The sequence below is a fragment of the Microcaecilia unicolor genome, chromosome 2, assembly GCF_901765095.1.
Source record: "Microcaecilia unicolor chromosome 2, aMicUni1.1, whole genome shotgun sequence".
Taxonomy (NCBI): domain Eukaryota; kingdom Metazoa; phylum Chordata; class Amphibia; order Gymnophiona; family Siphonopidae; genus Microcaecilia; species Microcaecilia unicolor.
The window spans coordinates 45,652,630-45,667,930 of NC_044032.1; the positions used below are offsets into that span (position 1 = coordinate 45,652,630).

At 47.2% G+C, this 15,301-nt stretch overlaps 1 protein-coding gene across 1 annotated transcript in view; it reads left to right on the top strand.

Annotated features, from left to right (window-relative positions):
* Window positions 1-15,301, top strand: part of KATNAL2 (katanin catalytic subunit A1 like 2) — a 159,727-nt gene that overhangs the window by 81,320 nt on the left and 63,106 nt on the right. The window contains exons 10-11 of the mRNA XM_030192914.1: window positions 4,882-4,945; window positions 11,468-11,586. Of these exons, the coding sequence (XP_030048774.1) occupies window positions 4,882-4,945; window positions 11,468-11,586 (183 nt within the window). The remainder of the gene's footprint in view (window positions 1-4,881; window positions 4,946-11,467; window positions 11,587-15,301) is intronic.

A 15,301-nucleotide genomic window follows, 5' to 3' on the forward strand; every position in this document is an offset into this window, starting at 1 on the left:
TATTTTTTTTTTTTTTTTTAGTGTTCACTTTACTTTCTTTGTGTATATAAGGCTGTTTATAGATATTCAGCATGCGGTTTTAGATTCTTTAATTTGTGTTTCTTTTCACTACTTTTTATTATTTCATTTTTTTAGGACTGCATTTTGATTAAAATTTGTAATCACAACTAAAGGTATGTTGTTTGTTTATTTTAATCATGCAATTAAAATTTTAATCGAAATACAGCCCTAGTATATAAATACCAGAGAAGCATGACTTCACCTAGCACAGCCTCACTCCTCCCCTTGCTTGTCTTGTATCTGCCACTCAGTTTTTTGTGCCTTTTTAATATATATTTGATTCCTCTGGAAAAGGTACCCACCAGTAGTACCTGTGGTACAAAAACACTGATAAACACTGATTTTAACAAGGTCAGGGAGGATAACATAGTTTCACATAGGGGTGACATCACGGGCTTGTTTGCACAAAGCTTGAGAGTGTTCACCGCATATGTATGCATCTTCCTACCTGTCACTGTCACGTGGGACCTAGCCAGTCACCATTTTTCATGGAAGATAACAGTCACACTATTTTGTTGTTCCCTATCAGCTGACATAACATTGAACTTTTGAGAGAATTTCTGCCTCTGTTTTCAGTTTTCATTTGTGTAAATCCTGTTATGTGGAGTCTTTTGTCCCTGATAACTACTTTAGGGCCTCTTTTATCAAGTCTTGCTAGCAGTTCCTATGCAGCAATGCCGACAGAGCCTATTCAAAGTGAATAAGCTTTGTCAATATCGCACCATAGCCGCTAAGCTGTACTGTCATGTCTTTTTTTTCTTTCTTTTCTCGTTGGCCCTCTTTTAGCCTCGGTAAACCAAGATACCCAGTCGGGGTTTTTTTTTGTTGTTGTTGCTTGAAGTAGTTTGATATCACTGTGACTTTTTCTGGACATTTTCCAGGAAAAGTTCCCAGTGGCTTTAAAAAGTGTTCACAGTGCAACAGGACCATATCCATAACGGATATCCATTCTTGGTGCCTGCAATGCCTGGGACTCAATCATGATCCCCCTCATTATGCGTTGCTTTCACAGATGTCAAAGAGAGGGATTCAAGTTTGGGAGAAGCAGTGCAAACAGAGTTTTGGTACTGATAAGTCTGGTCCACCGACATTGGCATTGGAAACATCAGTCTCTATGGCTTCCGGGGGTACATCGAACACTATGAATATATTGATATGGAAAATGTCTCGATCATCCGCTACTTGAGCACTGATAGAGGCTATCATGATTGGTCATCATCTAGTCTCCTCCTGAGGAAGAGGAAGAATTCATCCTCGTCTGCAGTGGTGCCAAGGGTTAAAGATGCTGGATGTCAGATGGTGACCAGGGCACATTGACATTGGACTCCTTTGATGTGCAGCACTGAGGCCACCAGAGTCCTCAAAGAGTTCTGATTTGAGGACTGCTCGTCCTTTGTGGCATTGGAGGATATGAGGCAGCTTCCAAGAAAGTGAGACCTAGTTTCTGATACACCCCAGGTGACTCAGGAGGATGTGGCCACTCCAACTGTGATGTTCCTACCTCTGTCGATAGCAGTCTTCCAGTAGCTATTGAAAAAGTTTGAGGAGCGGATGGAGTGCTTCATTTATCAGATTGAGACCTCTGCTTTGATAGTGCCAATGCCGAGGCTTGAGGCAATCCAGCTGGTCCTAGAGACCCTTGCACTGCCTGCAGAAGACCCATCGACATTGAGGCCTTGAAGGGACTTGGAATCAGTGCAGACTGTTTTCCATCAGGAAAGGAAGCTTCCTCGGCACACCAGATACCTCTGTTGCCTCAATACCCTACACCCTGGCAGGTAGGGACCCAGATATGTCTTGCTGAGTGCTTTGAGTCTGAATCCGAATGTTCCTGGGCATCTGAAGATGAACTAAGGGTAGTCTTGGAGGAGGAATCTATTGGTCTCCGGTCAGATCCCTCCCCACTACAGGAGAGGAGCTGTCCATTGCCTTTAGAGATGGAGGAGGAGCCCAAGGCATAACATTGGACATCCTCCAATTCCTCAAACCTCCTCTCCCCCCCCCCCCCCCCCCCCCCCCAGGGCAGCTGTGACAGTGCCCATTCACAGGATTCTGAATGAAGTACAGATGAGAATATGGGAGAGATGCCTCCCTCTCCCTGTTCTTTATACCTCTTGTCAAAAGGAAGGCTGAATTTATACCATTTACTGGTGGTCATATCTTCTCTGAAAACAGACAAGAGTATGAAGACTTGCTCCTTAGGCCCCTGGGGAAAGAAGTGAGAAGCTTGGAGTCTTTTGTGAAGAAATTCCTTCAAAATGATATGCTTACATCCTGAATTTTCTGAACGGCACAACTCAAGCTCATAAAAAGCGGAGTTGCAATGGGGAAACAGGAAATGTGCAGTTTTTTTTTCTGCATGTGAGGGGAATAAGTGGCAGGCTCTGAGAGAGAAGAACTGGATAAAGGCTTGGGAAGAGAGTAAAAGAGAGAGCCTACATAAAGGCTGGTGGGGGGGGGGGGTACATGAGAAAGAGCCTACATAAAGGCTGGGGGGGTTACATGAGACAGAGCCTACATAAAGGCTGGGGGGGTTACATGAGACAGAGCCTACATAAAGGCTGGAGGGGGCATACATGAGAGAGAAGCAATTGGTTCTTTGCTTCATCTATCAAGGTGGTGCTGTCACATGACTGACAACATCTCTCTATATAAAACGCACCTCCAATGTTCTGAAGCCTCCACAAGTCCCAACGTTCTAAATGCATGGTGGTGAAACCAGCAAATTGCCCATAAGTGTTTGCCCTGCCCACCGCGTCAAACGTCATGACGTCAAGGGCGGACCAATGACACTCAACCAATCGCATCGCGAAACCGTTACTAAGCGACACTACGTGAAGTACGACGCATCGCGGACCAATGAAAACCAGCAGCACACAGTTGCTAGGCAACGTAAAATGCAACGCTAAAAGGACCAATCACGAAACAATGCTACGGAACAAGGAAGCAGAAGGAAGAACACAACAAGCAACTGACCTGCCACTATCACAGGGACTGCTAGCACCTCTCTCTCTCACACACACACTCACATGGGACACAGAGGGGATGGAAGACAAGGAAAGAATCGTTGGGTATGGAGGGGGCGGCAGGGGAGATAAGGCAAGAACTGCCTCAAATGTTTGTGCTGTGCTATGTACAATTTTAATGCTGTCTTTTCACACTCTCTCTTTCACACAGACGCGCACACACACACACTTGCACTGTCTCTATCTCACACACACAAGCACCCACACACATATACACACTCTCTCACACAGACACGCCTCAAATGGTTCAGCTGTCCTATGTAAAATTTCACTGCTGTCTCTTCATTTTCACCCTACCCTTGCACACACTCTTTCACACAGACACACACACACTTTCTCTGTGTCACACAGACACACATACATATACATACTCTCACTCTCTCTAAAACCTTGCTAGCGCCCGTTTCATTTGTTTACAAAACGGGCCTTTTTTACTAGTGATTTAGAAAGTGAAACTTCTGGTTTCTGCCAATGATTGCAAAGGCACCTTAAGGAACTTATTTACTAAAGTTTCTTTGCCTACAGACACAGAATAGGAAAACAGCTTTAGTAAATCAGTTTCTAAAGAACTACTGTTCATTTGGAGGTTGCTTTCCAAAATATAAGAAATAAATTCATGAGATGATATTTGTTCTTCTTAAGCCCTGTGTGTTGCAAGGTTGTTCCATTTTATTCCCCTTTTTTGTTGAAGGCAGCCTGTAACTGGGGAGGTCTGTATGTGAGAATATACTATCATGCTTGTCCTTGGAGAAAACAGTTATTTACCTGTAGAAGGTGTTATCTGAGGATAGCAGGATGCATAGCCTCACATACCCTTACTCCTCCCCTTTGGTGTTGTATTCTGTAATCCAGAAACTCAACTGGCTAGGACCCAAGGGACAGAGGTAGGCAGGAAGGTGTGTGCATGTGCAGTGAAGCACCCTCAAACGCTTTGTGTAAATAAGCTAGAGAGTGACTCCCATGCAAGGGCTTTGTCAGATCATGTCACCCACATGTGGGACTTTGTATCCTGCTGTCATCAGAAAACACCTACTACAGGTCAGTAACTTTGTTTTTTGATATCTCAATATCCCCTAATTAGCTGGAAAATACTCACCTAAATATACAATTTATAAATACCTAAGAATAGAAGCTATAATCACTCTCTCCTCTTTGCACACACATGGAGTTCAGCAAGAAAATTGTTTTCCAAAATATTGAGGGCTAGATTTACCTATGTTTTAGAGTGCATTAATGAGATTTATTTACCATAGGTCTCATTATTATACACTGAAACATATTTATTAATAGCATGCATTTACAGTGTTTTCACACTTCAGTAAATCTAGCCCCAAACATTGTTATTTAAGGTACATGTAATTAAACTCTGGAATTTGTTGCCAGAGAATGTGGTAAAAGCAGTTAGCTTGGCAGGGTTTAAAAAAGGTTTGGACAAGTTCCTATAGGAAAAGTCCATTATTAAGATGGACTTAGGAAGATCCACTGCTTATCCCTGGGATAAGAAGCATAAAATCTATTTTTACTCTTTAGGGATCTTGCTAGGTACTTGTGACCTGGATTGGCCACTGTTGGAAACAGGATGCTGGACTTGATGGACCTTCATTCTGACTCAGTATGGCAATACTTATATTCTTATGTTTTTCTGCTTGAAATAATCTTGTATATTAGAATGAACGTTACTTTTCTGTCATATTGATTTGACTCAAAGTTTCCAAATTCATACCAAAGAGCCTGGAAAACAGGATTTAACCATCTAAATTTTAAGCTTCTTGACTATTTTTGTTTTTTCCTTCAGTATCCACAGTTGTTTACTGGAATACTTTCACCTTGGAAAGGATTATTGCTCTATGGACCACCAGGTAAAGTACAGTTTGAGACTTATATGGTCCCTTTTATTAAGCTGCTTTAAGTAGCTTGTGTGGGTTTTAGCACGCAGCCTTACTAACCTGTATCACGCAGTAACAGCTACTGCATGTTAAAACCAGCCAGCCCTGTAAAATTTGCACTAGCTGCTGGACATAGGTAAGGCAAGTCACAGGCATGACTTGGAGGAATGGCCAGCTATGAGAGCTAAGGTGTGAGTAAGTACCACTCGCTAGTTATCATGGCTGTCAGCACAGCTGCACTTGTCACAGTATGCCCTACTGGCGGTCTGATAGCATAGCTACATCTTTATAGTTTGTTAAAACTCGCTATACCACCTAGCCTAACTAGCAGATCTAAGCGGTTTACAAAATAAAATACATTTAAAAATAGGAAAGGAACTACAATTTAAAGGCTAACTCTCCAATTATAGCCCTCTGATAGTAGAACTGGCCCCCTGTCGGCAAGCCCCTGCCTTTGTTGCTAATCCTTGCCCCCATACTGGTGTCTAGTAGAAGGAGCAGGAACAGTACCTCTCTGCTCCTGGGTTCAAAATGGGGGATCTAACCCCTAGCATAGTTTTATGGTGCTACCACTAGGGGTCAGTCTGCCATATAAGAACAATTGACAGACTGACCCCTAGTAGTAGTACCATAAGACTACTGCTAGGGTTCAGATTTGCCATTTTGAACCCAGGTTTTGGCCAAGGCAGGAGCAGAAGGAGACTCCTCCTACTCCTGCTGTACACTAGACACCAGGGATGTGTATCGGTAAGTGCCTGGTTTGGGTCAAGAAGCTCCAGGGCTGAAATATGTAGGGGGAGGAAGGGGGATTGGGTTCTCTGGCTTTGGGGGTAGGACTCGCCAATCAAGGAGGGGGGGGGGGGTGATCCTGTGATGAGGCGGCCATGATCAGTGTTGGGGGTTTGTGATTGGTTTTGGGGGCTGAGATCAGAGAGCTGTGATTGGGGTGGGGTTATTGGGGGATGTGATCGGGACTGAGGGGTCAGGGAGCTGTTATCAGGGTGGAGGAATCAGGAGGGTGTGATCAGGATTGGCAGAATTTGTAAGATGTGGGTGCAACAGATTATTTTTTTTTCTTTGGGCCAATAACTTACCACACCATAAGTTTTACATTTAACGTGAGGTAAGTGCAAAATCTTACCACACTTTAGTAAAATAGCCCCATGGTTTTCCTAGACTAATCATTGTTAGTTTCAGGGGCCGTAAAACATGGTGGAATGTGGTTTGTGTTTGATAAGTACATTTGGAAGTGATGTTGGACGCATGAGGAGAAGATGGTTGTCTTCATTCAACCAGAAGATTTAAGGCCTGGTATTCAAAGAATGTATGCTCTTAGCTTTAGAATTATGCTGCTTAATTGGCCTCTTTGAAAATGTACTAGGGATGAGTTTCTGACTTTATACTCAGAATTTCACTAAGCTTCTAAATTCAGAAGCATATAAAGTGGGTGGCAACAGGTGCATTTAAGAACATGGCACTGATTTTCAGCAATAGGCTCATAAGTCTAGGCAAACGAATGGTAGTCCTAAATTGAAAGCAATTAAAAAAAAATCCAGTGAGAGAATATCTGTTATAAAAGTCTCAAAAAGAACTCGAGTACAAACAACAATAATCCATAGGGTTGCCAACTTTTTGACAGAGACTAACTCAACACCTGCTGTGCTTCATTCCCTTCCCTTCCCTTTTCCTGCTCCAAGCCCCTTGCCTCATCTACAGTTGTACCTTATTCCTTGCTCTCCCACCCCCACACACACATACCCAATTGTCTGCACTAGGGTTGCCCTTCTCAGAAGAAAAAAATGACACATACGTATATTTGCTGGTTTTTGCAAACTGTCTAATGTTATGACAAACTAAAATTATATTAGTTTTAATGTTCCATCAACAAAGCCAACGTATAATCCCTCCACTGAAAAACACTATGTAGAAACACCTTACCATAACATAATAGCACTAACCTCCAGGACTCAAAAAGCAACAACTTTTTCCATGAAAAGGCAGCACTAAATATTAAACCGGGCCCTTAAACACCAGAACAGCCCCTAGTGAGAACAAACAGAACTGCTATAGATCTCTGCATAGAAACTACATGCTAGCAGAATACCATACCTTGGTCACACATGCAAAACACAGACAGACCTATACTAAGGTTCCATAGCCTATGGCTGTGGGTACTGCAATTTTAATTTTAGGAGCATGAAGTTTCAAGTTTGGGTTAATAATAAAAATTTGCCTTCCTTGTAGGACCTATTGTCCTCATGCAGCATGGCGATAAGTTTTAAAGTTTATACTAATTTTTGTATTCTTGAAAAATAAAGTGATTAAGAAGTCTCTTAATGGAACCCGATGACGATGCAGACATGTCATAGGATTTTATTCCTGTGTGAAACGAGTTGCTGTTGAGGCTCCAACATAATTGGATCTACCCACTGTTTTAAAAGTGATGGGAGAATTGATGAACACAGGGTTGTGTTGAGTCATTTATATAGCCTCAGCTGTTTTTGTAAGGTTGTGGACTATTTAATAGTCATTTCCCAAAGGTGACGCATTCCAATTAATAAATTCAAAATAAAACACATTTTTCTACCTTTTGTAGTGTGAGCATTTTATTTTTCCATTCGATTTGGTCCAAATATATTTTGCGCTTTTCTCTGCTGTTCCTGTCTTTCCAGGGTGTCCTGTCCACCATTCATCTTCTTTCAGCATTCTTATTTGTCCTGTCCAGCATCTCTCCTCTGTGTTCCTGTTCTATCCTCCTCACGTGTTTAGCATCTGTCCTTTTAGTGTCCCTATCCTTGCCTTATATTCAGCTGCCCCGTCTGTGTCACCTGTCTCTGCTAGTGTAACCGGTCTCTCTCTCCCCTCTTCCCTGCAGGTCCAGCACATCTCCATTCCCCCTCATCCTGGTCCAGCATATCTCCAACTCTCCCCCATCCCATATACAGCATATCTCCATTCCCCCCCACCCATTCCAGGTCTAGCATATGTCCACCCCCCCCCCCAATAAAAATAAAAATGGATCCAGCACATCATCTTCCAAGTTCTAACTCACCTATCCCTCATCCAGCATAGCTGCCTCTCCCTCTCTCCCCCCACCCTCACCTAGGTCAACACATCTCCAGCTCCCTCTTCTGCCCCCAGTGGATCCAGCATTTTTCCCTCTCCCCTCACCTGGGTCCTCCAAACTTGCATGCATCAGTGACAGCAATTATCGCACTCTGCTTTCAGCTGGGCTTGGACCCATTCCTGTTCCTTTACAATGTCCTACCCTTGTAGAAACAGGAAACTCAGATCACTCTTTGCTATAACAGGTTATTGCAAAGAGTGACGCTGCTTCATTGCATATCCGATTCATACTTGTTACTAATTCTGTTCTGTTGTAGGTTGCAAACAAAAAAACAAATGCCATCATCTCACGATTTGGAAGAGGCTTATTAACAATCTATTCTTTTTGCAGAGCTGACTGCTTCTCTGGCAACAGGGAGTAGGAAAAATATTACTAATCTGTAGACGCAATACAGATAACTCCTTTTTTTTTTTTTGAGGGGTGCTATTGGGGTACCTGACACTTAGTATAAATTCTGAAAGAAATAGGTCCCAGAAAAGACCCATGCTTCTCGATCTGTCTATTGCTTTTGACACTGTTCATCACTGCCTACTCCTTGATACGCTGTCCTCACTTGAATTTCAGGGCTCTGTTCTTTCCTGGTTTTCTTTTTCTCTCCCATCGTACTTTTAATGTATACTCTGGTGGATCCTTCTACACTTCTATCCACTATTACTACTACTACTACTTAACATTTCTAGAGCGCTACTAGGGTTACGCAGCGCTGTACAAATTAACAATTAAGGACGGTCCCTGCTCGGAAGAGCTTACAATCTAATGGACGAAATGTCAAGTTGGGGTAGATAAGTTTCCTGAGAAGTGGTGTAGTGATTAGGAGCCGAAGGCGACATTGAAGAGGTGGGCTTTGAGCATTGATTTGAAGATGGGTAGGGAGGGGGCACGGCGTATGGGCTCAGGGAGTGTATTCCAGGCATGGGGTGAGGCGAGATAGAAGGGATGGAGCCTGGAGTTGGAGGTGGTGGAGAAGGGTACTGAAAGGAGGGATTTGTCTTGAGAGCGGAGGTTACGGGTAGGGACGTAAGGGGAGATGAGGGTAGAGAGGTACGGAGGGGCCGCAGATCGAGTGCATTTGTAGGTGAGTAAGAGAAGCTTGAACTGTATGCGGTATCTGATTGGGAGCCAGTGAAGTGACTTGAGGAGAGGGGTGATATGAGTATATCGGTTAAGGCGGAAGATAAGACGTGTGGCAGAGTTCTGGATGGACTGAAGGGGGAGTAGATGGCTACGTGGGAGGCCGGTCAGGAGTAGGTTGCAGTAGTCAAGGCGAGAGGTAATGAGAGAGTGGATGATAGTTCGGGTGGTGTGCTTGGAGAGGAAGGGGCGAATTTTGCTGATGTTATAGAGGAAGAAGCGACAGGTCTTGGCTATCTGCTGGATGTGCGCAGAAAAGGAGAGGGAGGAGTCGAAGATGACACCGAGGTTGCGGGCAGATGAGACGGGGACGATGAGGGTGTTCTCAACTGAGATAGAGAGTGAAGGGAGAGGGGAAGTGGGTTTGAGGCAGCACCAATGGCCACCTCCCTCCTCCAACAAAGGTCGATGGGGTGTTGATTAGCGGCCCACTTGGCCACCAGGGCTCTATTTGAGGGGATGCTAGGGGGAGGGGGTTGGGGGGCTGGAGACCCACCGGATCTCCAGCTCCCCCTGAACTTGTGTTGGGGGGGGGGGGAGGTTCGGAGGACTGGAGGTCTGCTGGACCTCCAGCCCCTGTGTCACTGGGAGGGGGTCAGGTTGGGGTTCCTGCTTCTCTGGGGGGGGGGGGGGGGGGGGCTACTAGTATGCAAATGCATGCTGGACAGGGTTCATCATTCCTCCCCAATTGTCTGCAAACCCTAACACCAGCTTCAAGCTGGCGTAGGGTTTACCATGGACCGCACTCCAATGTTTGGCGCGCTGCTCGCTGATTATTGGAGTGGAATACATCTAGCATGCGTTTTGCATTCTACTTGTTCTAAGAGCCCTGTTTTGCATGCATTTGCTTGCAAGTTGCGTTTTTCACGTACTCGGGGACTCTGATCATGGGGCTGTAGCAAACGCAGGCGCTAGTATTGCGCTAAGCCTCTAGCGCCTGCATTTGCTTCTGATCATCAGCCCATAAGGGAGGAAAAGAAAAAGCAGAATACCCTCAGGAAGAAAGGATTAGGATTGTTCCTCCTAAACTAGAGGTGGAGTTACCTTGTTGGGCAGCCAGAGGGAGCCTCAGTAAGAAAGTCCAGCTCCCCTGGGTGAAAAAAGCAAGACATGCTTCATCAGGAGGGGAAGCTGGTGGATGAGCCATTCCCATCTCCAGCTGAAAATAGGCATGCTTGAGCCAGAAGGGCAGAGAGGAAAGAGAGCACAGTCCGGATGTTATGGCGTGTAGGAAGAACGTTAACCCTAACTCTGGCTGCTAAAGGAAGAGGAAGACTGCTAAACGAATTCCAGGTACCAGGGCCGCCGAGAGACTAGGCTGGGCCCGGGGCAAGGCCGCCCTGCCTCCGCCTGCTGCCCCGCCTCTGCCCTCCCCCTGCTGCCGGACCTCCCCCCGCCGCTGCAGTCCGTGGTCTCACCTGCCTGCCTTCACGGCTCCGGGCCCCCTTCATTCAAAGTAGCAGTCGCAGATCGTGTCTCTTCTGGCCTTCCCTCCCTGTGTCCCGCCCTCATCTGATGTAACTTCTGGTTTCCGCAAGGGCGGGATACAAGGAGGGAAGGCCAGAAGAGACGCGATCTGCGACTGCTACTTTGAATGCAGGGGGCCCAGAGCCGAGGAGGCAGGCAGGTGAGACAGGGGACTGCAGCGCCGGCGGCCTGACCCCGGCGCCGGGCCCCCCCCCCCTTCTCGGCTGCCCTGCCAGGTACTGCAAAAGGCAGTTGTGGGAAGCCACAGAAAGAAACTTATTGGAGTGGGGCGCTGCGAGCCCTCTAGTGAAGGGAGCAGACCACAGAAAGAAGCTTGTTGAGAACCTTTGAAATTGAAACAGATGCCCCTGGTGGAACAGAACCGGGTACAAAAATTCTTAGAATTGGTTTTACATTTGTGGACACTGCTGGTTTTTTAGTTTCATTTTTTTTTGCTGCACTTGTGTTATCACTGTTTGGCTAGAATAAAGGAAAATAACCCGGAGTGGATCACTTTGTGGCCGTGACCTGAACTAAGGGAAAGTATAAAGCTGGGAATGTTTTGCAAGTGATAAAAGGCTTGGAGGAACATGGGACCCAGTGTTGTTATCACAATATCCTGAAAACCTAACTGGCTGGGTGTGCCTTATTGACTGGATAGAGAACCCCTGGTCTAAAGAATTATGCAATAAAATAAAACAGCTAAAATGGATTGTTCTCATTTTTAATAGAAAAGAAAAATATATAAAGGCATTTTCTCATTATCATAGGTACTGGAAAAACGTTGCTTGCGAAGGCTGTTGCTACTGAATGCAACACAACATTCTTTAACATTTCAGCATCTACCATTGTCAGCAAGTGGAGAGGGGATTCAGAAAAGCTGGTGCGGGTAGGATTCTTTATCTTTAGCATGTGCCATTATTTGTAAGTATGTTGCAACCCCAACATAATAAATTACATGCAATGTGCAGAGTCAAATTTTATAGGTATTCTGTACAGAGCTACGACATGCATATCTTTTATATATATTTTTACTTATATAACCTGGCCCTTTGCACTGTGAAAGAGTACAATGAATAAGATTTGCAACAAGCAGGTGGAAAGTTCTCTTTTAGGCCTTGAGGTTTGCTTTCTTGCTGTTGCCTAAAATCTATGTGTATTATTGCAAGGAAATTTTCAGTTGGAACTACTACTACTACTTAACATTTCTAAAGCGCTACTAGGGTTACACAGCGCTGTACAATTTAACATAAAAGGACAGTCCCTGCTCAAAGAGCTTACAATCTAAAGGACAAGTGAGTAGTCAGTTCGATAAGGGCAGTCAAATTGGGGCTGTCTGGATATCCTGAAGGTAAGAGTTAGGTGCCGAAGGCAGCATTGAAGAGGTGGGCTTTAAGCAAAGACTTGAAGATGGGCAGGGAGGGGGCTTGACGTAAGGGCTCAGGAAGGTTGTTCCAGGCATAGGGTGAGGCGAGGCAGAATGGACAGAGCCTGGAGTTGGCAGTGGTGGAGAAGGGTACTGAGAGGAGGGATTTGTCCTCTGAACGGAGGTTTCGGGTGGGAACATAAGGGGAGATGAGGGTAGAGAGGTAGTGAGGGGCAGCAGACTGAGTACATTTGTAGGTAAGAAGGAGAAGCTTGAACTGAATGTGGTATCGGATTGGAAGCCAGTGAAGTGACCTGAGAAGAGGGGTGATATGAGTATATCGGTTCTGGCGGGAATATAAGATGTGCAGCAGAGTTCTGAACAGATTGAAGGGGGGATAGATGGCTAAGTGGGAGGCCAGTGAGGAGTAAGTTGCAGTAGTCAAGGCGAGAGGTAATGAGAGCGTGGACGAGAGTTCGGGTGGTGTGTTCAGAGAGGAAAGGGCGAATTTTGCTGATGTTGAAGAGGAAGAACTGTTTCCATATCATCATACTGATCAATCCATAGACTGGTGGGTTGTGTCCATCTACCAGCAGGTGGAGATAGAGAGCAATCCTTTTGCCTCCCTATATGTGGTCATGTGCTGCCGGAAACTCCTCAGTATGTTCTCTATCTCAGCAGGTGGTGGTCACACACAGCAGCAGCTCTGGCTAGGCCTCCAAGCCTAATTTTTAGGTTTTGTTGAGTGCCTGGGGTTGAGGGCTCTTCTTGAGCAAGTGCAAACCTGGTGGTGCCAGGTCCCTCCTGTTCTCCCCCCTCCCGCTGGCTCCGTTTAAAAAAAAAAAAAAAATTTTGGACGTCCTTAAGGGCGTTTATTTCGACGTTTATTTAAACGTTTATTGCAGCTACTCACTGGGACACCAGGTCGTTACAGCTCGGCGCGGAAAGCAGGTAATTTTACCTTTTTTGTAGCGGGCAGGGGGTTCCCCGATTGATCTCCACGTGGCTGATGGCGTCGGAGGGCGAGGGCGCAAAGAATCGCTCCCCGGACCGCGTGTGCGCGTCTAGCGGGGATGCAGGGGTTTTAAAGTCTGATTCGCCTTTGTTGGGTGTCAGTTTGGAGGCCGGTCAGGGTCCCGGTTCTTCCTCCGGTGCGGCGGGTTTTCCCGCCATAAACGCCCATCCCCCGCTGCTCGATCCGCCATCTTGGCCGGCCACGCTGCTCGGACGGCTTCTTCTTGGGCCGTCCTTGAGGTGGGAGACGTTAATGCCATGGCCGCCCTTCATTTGGGCGACGGCAGAAAAGCGACTAAAGTTAAGCACCGTTCTTCCCGCGCGGCTCCTTCGTGGAGTGTCGCGCCGGACGCCATCTTGGATGCGCAGCATGTTTCTCCCCCGCTCTTGCGAGCGCCGGTTGAGGGTGCGTCTAGGGCTGTGGCCCAGGCTGCTGAAGTGCACAGTCTGGGGGGTTTCTCCCCCAAGTTTATTTTGCTGCTGCATCAGGCCTTCCTTATGCAAGATGCTGCCCCTGCTCCCTTGTCCGATAAAGGGATTGAGGCCCCCGGAAGTAAACGCCCTCGGGTGGATTTCCAGGCCTTAGAGGACTCTGTCTCCTCTGATGAGGGCAGCGTATCTGAGTTCTCCCAACGGTCCTTTGGGGATTCCTTGGAGGAGACGGATTCCCGCTCGGATGGAGCGGATGACCCCTCTGCAGCGCAGATCTTTCGCTCAGAGGACTTGCCCAACCTGTTAATGCAGGCCATGAGCATTTTGAAGATTTCCTCTCCAGAGGACGTCTCTCCCTCAGCCCCTGTTGGCTCCGCCATTATGCTGGGGACGAAGCGCCCGCCTAGAACCTTCCACGTGCATGATGCCATACGCACCTTGATTTCGGCTCAATGGGATGTCCCGGAAGCGAGCCTCAAAGTGGCTAGGGCTATGTCCCGCCTCTATCCTTTGCCTGAAAGTGAACGGGAGACCTTTCTTTGGCCTACCGTGGATTCTTTAATCACTGCGGTGACTAAGAAAACGGCGTTGCCGGTGGAAGGTGGCACGGCCCTAAAGGACGCCCAAGACAGAAGATTGGAAGCGGCCTTAAGGTCGTCCTTCGAGGCGGCTGCTTTAAGTTTACAGGCCTCAGTTTGTGGCTCCTATGTGGCCAGGGCGTGCCTGACGATTGTGCAGCGGGCTTCCCCCTCGGATCCTTCCTTGAGGGCTGACTGGCCGGCCCTGGAATCGTGCCTGGCTTATTTGGCAGACTTACTGTATGATGTCTTGAGAGCCTCAGCTAAAGGTATGGCTCAGACAGTCTCTGCGCCGCGGTGGCTTTGGCTGAAACATTGGTCTGCGGACCATGCCTCTAAGTCCTGCCTGGCTAAGTTGCCTTTTAAAGGCAAGCTGCTCTTTTGGGTCGAGCTGGACAAAATTGTGACCGATCTCGGCACGTCTAAGGGCAAGAGGTTACCAGAGGTCAGGGCTCGGGCCAGTGCTCGCCCCAGTATCTCCAGAGGGCTCGGGCCAGTGCTCGCCCCAGTATCTCCAGAGGACGGTTTCAGGAAGCCCGTCGGTACCGCCCGGGCAAGTCGGGCTCCTCTGCCCCCTCTTCCTTCAAGAGGAACTTCTCCCCCAAGCAGCATTCCTTTCGCAGAGACCGCCGTCCCGGAGGTGCGCCCTCCGGTCCTCCCCCAGGGTCTCGTACCCAATGACGGGGTCCTGGTCCATGGCCCAGTGCAGATTGGAGGACGCCTGTCCTCGTTTCTGGGCGAGTGGACCAGGGTAACTTCAGACGCTTGGGTGCTGGAAATCATCAGAGACGGCTACAAGCTAGAGTTCTGCCGACCCTTAAGAGACGGGTTTGTACTCTCTCCCTGCAAGTCTCCGGTCAAAGCTGTGGCAGTGCAGCAGACCTTGGACAACCTGATACGCCTCGGTGCGGTCGTTCCGGTGCCAGAAAATCAGATTGGCAAGGGACGTTACTCCATTTACTTTGTGGTACCAAAGAAAGGAGGTTCTGTACGGCCTATCCTCGACCTCAAAGGGGTCAATCGGGCCTTGAAAGTGCGGCACTTTCGCATGGAGACTCTCCGCTCTGTTATAGCGGCAGTGAAGGCAGGGGAGTTCTTGGCTTCCTTGGACATCAAGGAAGCGTACCTGCATATTCCCATCTGGCCTCCTCATCAACGCTTTCTGCGTTTTGCAGTCCTGGGCTGACACTTCCAGTTCAGAGCCCTCCCTTTCG